This window comes from Anarrhichthys ocellatus, unplaced genomic scaffold (assembly GCF_004355925.1).
Source record: "Anarrhichthys ocellatus isolate YVR2014 unplaced genomic scaffold, GSC_Weel_1.0 scaffold3228, whole genome shotgun sequence".
NCBI lineage: Eukaryota > Metazoa > Chordata > Actinopteri > Perciformes > Anarhichadidae > Anarrhichthys > Anarrhichthys ocellatus.
Window position 1 is genome coordinate 2,442 of NW_022283202.1, and position 3,579 is coordinate 6,020.

A 3,579-nucleotide genomic window follows, 5' to 3' on the forward strand; every position below is an offset into this window, starting at 1 on the left:
GTGTGTGTGTGTGTGTGTGTGTGTGTGTGTGTGTGTGTGTGTGTGTGAGTGAGAGTGTGTGAGTGAGTGAGAGAGAAGCATGACTCCGCCCCTCGTGTAAAGGCACAGAGACAGAGGAGGTTTGAGACTGCGTAACTTCTGAAGTACCGCTAACCCCAGACCTTATCAGTAGTCCCGTTCTTTACTCATTTAGAAGCAGTTTACGTTTAGCACCGAGTTTCAGGACGCATCCCTACTAGTTACTTAATAGTATGCAGGACAAAATACATTTTCATTTGTGTAGCATTTTTCAACATTGTGTAGATTTGATAATATCCTGCTTTGGTGTTCCCTGTGATGGTATCACAAATACACTGGCTGGTAGCAATGCTCTTTCTGTTCGTCAATAACGTCACTTTTTTCCCAGGGGGCGACTCCCAAAGACGGACCAAGCGCTGGCTGCACCATCGTCACAGCACTGTTATCCCTGGCAACCAACCAGCCGGTGCGCCAGAACATAGCCATGACTGGTGAACTGTCACTGACTGGCAAAATACTGCCAGTGGGCGGAATTAAAGAGAAAACTATCGCTGTGAGTACAAGAAAGAGACACAGATAAATATGATTCCCAAACACAGGAGAAATTCTCTTTTTTTTCTTCTCAATATCAGTATCTGTTGTCAGTATAGGTTTCATCTCAGCCCATCTGACTGGTTCTGTTGTCTGTTTTTATTCCAAACATTCTTCCTCGTCAAAGCCTGTGTTGATTTTAGCGGTCCTTGTTGACTTAAAGTGGTAGTCTTTAGAGAATCTCTCATTCTACTGCAGCAGGGACAGTCTGTTCTGTGCAGTCTGTTTTTTGTTCTCCCATACTCCCTTTCCCCCCCACCCCGCCCAACAATACGACCTGGGTCTCCAGCAGGATCTGGGTCTGTCACTGGGGGGTCGCATCACCGAAGACCACGCACTGAGGACAGTCTTTCCTTGTTAACAGGCATGCTGGGAGCAGGCGGCACCGTCACTACCTGCAGGGAGAGAGGGCGCAGCAAGCACTAGGTTTGCAGCCCGGGATGTGGTGAAGGCCGGATGACGGGTGCTGTAAAGAAGACAAGGCCGGAGTCATGAGCCACTTTTACTTTCCGGGCCATTTAGAACCGGTCGTTGCGTGTCACTGCGGTAGAAATGCGCACCGAGACAGCCGGACAGCCGGACAGCCGAGCACAGACGGAGGTTACGATATTGTAACCCTCAAGTTCGCGCAGGCAGAGCCTTTTATAGGACTGTATGGCTAATACTCTCCTCCAATCATGAGCATGCGTTTGCCCACTGATGATTTGCATAAGCATAGGCTCCTTTGGCAGAGGGCTCCGTCTGTGTGAGTTAGACAGAAGGTTGCGATATTGTAAGCCAGGTTCTATTAGCACAGGAGGAGCCTTCTATTGGACTCTATGGGTGATACTTTGCTCCAATCACAAGCACGCATTTGCCCTCTGAAAAAATGTGCCTCCTTACTAGAGGATCCACCTGTGCTTATAGAACCTGGGTTACACTATTGTAACCTTTGTTGTAAATCACACAGGTGGAGCCCTCTACTGGACTCTATGGGTAGAGTGAGTGGAGCCCGATGAATGCACGCGCTGCCGCGACTTAACATTGACCCAACCACACTGATCCCGACTGACTAAGGGTTAGTCGCTGCAGCCCACCTACTTCTTTAAAACCTAGGCCGCCACAACCTAGGTAGCAGGTAACTGAACTAGGTAGAGCCTGAGCCTGCAGGGGTCAAAAAGAGAAGCGGTAGACACCCTGCACACCACAGTACCTAGGTCATCAAGGAGGATGGAGACATGTACAGTAGATGCAACCGACACACACTCACCCTTTACATCAGTCTTGTGTCGTTCCAGCGAGCACAGATCCAGAAAAAGATTCCGTCATGCCTAACAGATAGTATGAGCGGGCAAGGCGACGGCCAAGCAACCGTCGTACATAAATCCTCAACACTCACCCCACCGAACAAAGCTGCCGACACTGCCACACTGCATGTAGAGTGTGTGCGGACCATAGTGGGGGGGTCTCTTCCTGCCTGCCTAGATGCTTGAGGTGCACTCAGAAAGCCATCCCTCCAGGTGTTTGATGAGAGCCGTGTGTTCAACATAACATGCTAACGCACAAAAGGCCACCAAGGCATCGAGCACCAATGGCAGTTCCCACTGTAGGCAGGAGGTATGCGCCCTGGGCATTTTCTCACGAGTGGGTGGCCAAAGACCAGTCTGGAGGCAAATCTCTTGTGGCAGAAAGAAATGGTTGCTGCAAACACTTCAATAGTGGGATGAGACATTCATCAAACATTGCAAAAAGGAGAGAATAGACCCAACTACACATGCAAATTGATCTAGCCGCCTTTCCTCTCACTAGCAGTGGAGCTCTGATCACTTTGCCTTCTAACAGGTTATGGAGGATCCTGCTCCAGCCACCTGGATTGTCTGCACAACATCTGTGGACAGACCAGTCCTCCTCAGCCTGTCCCCCTCAGGAGTTCAGATCTTGTCAAAGTCCTTTTATTTGTATAAACTCTCAGTGGACATCCGCTACACTGGCCAGCAGTTATTTAGATGTTTCTGTTGGCCAACATGTTGATTTGACAAACTGACATTACAAGCTTTAGATCCCACTGCTGTCAGGGCAAAATATAGTTGTTTTTGTGAAAGTAATTTTGAAATGTATTTCAACTAATCATTTACCCAAGTAAACTGTATTTTCTTGTCCCTATTAGGCCCGTCGTGCTGGTGTGACCTGCATCATCATGCCGGCTGAGAATAGGAAGGACTTCTCTGACCTGCCCGACTACATCAGCGAGGGCCTAGAGGTCCACTATGTGGATCACTACCACCAACTCTACCCCATCGCATTCCCACAGGACCAGTCTTAACCTGATTTCAACTACAGCACTAAAATCAAAGCAAGGTGGACAAAGAGTGACTGTTTTGGTTTGTTACCAGATAAGACTGGTTGTAGTAGATATAAAGTTTGGCACTACATTATCTCTTCTAGAATCATCCAGAAGAACAGCTGACTTTGTGATTATTCACAGGACCATCATGTGACAGAAGACAACATCACTGAGCCAACTGGCCAAAGATGGACATGCACAGTAAAGTCATGGTAATGATGAACACAGGCCGGTCATCACAGGATGTGATGTCATTGATTAACTGAGGTTGATGTGACAACCTTGCTGCCAGTTAGCCTCTTTACCCACAGCTCTCATTATATAGGGCTTTGGATGGACTCGTTCACAGATTTCTTATATTATTTTATATTAATATTGGCCAGATGTGAAGATGATGTTGAAATAAATTAAATCATAAAAGCAACTCTGCCGACTGCTCTCATCTTTACTGATCAACCTGTGATTTTTTTTTTTAGTGACTGAGATTGGATTCCATTGTCTGGATTATTATTATTATCTATTAAAAAAACAAGAGAAACAAGAGAAAAGGTTATTTAACAAACAAAACTAGATTCCTACTGTTGAGATACAATCATGCACAGATGTGGTTATAGACAAATATTAAAGATAATTAATTATTTATATAT

At 46.4% G+C, this 3,579-nt stretch overlaps 1 protein-coding gene across 3 annotated transcripts in view; it reads left to right on the forward strand.

Moving 5' to 3' along the window:
- Positions 1-3,354, forward strand: part of LOC116378825 (lon protease homolog, mitochondrial-like) — a 5,789-nt gene extending 2,435 nt beyond the window's left edge. Inside the window, exons 7-9 of one of the 3 annotated variants that reach the window (XM_031840736.1) lie at positions 407-571; positions 2,756-2,946; positions 3,034-3,354. In XM_031840736.1, coding sequence (XP_031696596.1) covers positions 407-571; positions 2,756-2,911 — 321 coding nt within the window. In that variant the 3' untranslated portion in view covers positions 2,912-2,946; positions 3,034-3,354. Of the gene's footprint in view, positions 1-406; positions 572-2,755 lie in introns of all 3 variants that reach the window. The other 2 variants (XM_031840737.1, XM_031840735.1) reach the window with 2 other exon arrangements.
- The last annotated feature ends 225 nt before the right edge of the window (positions 3,355-3,579 follow it).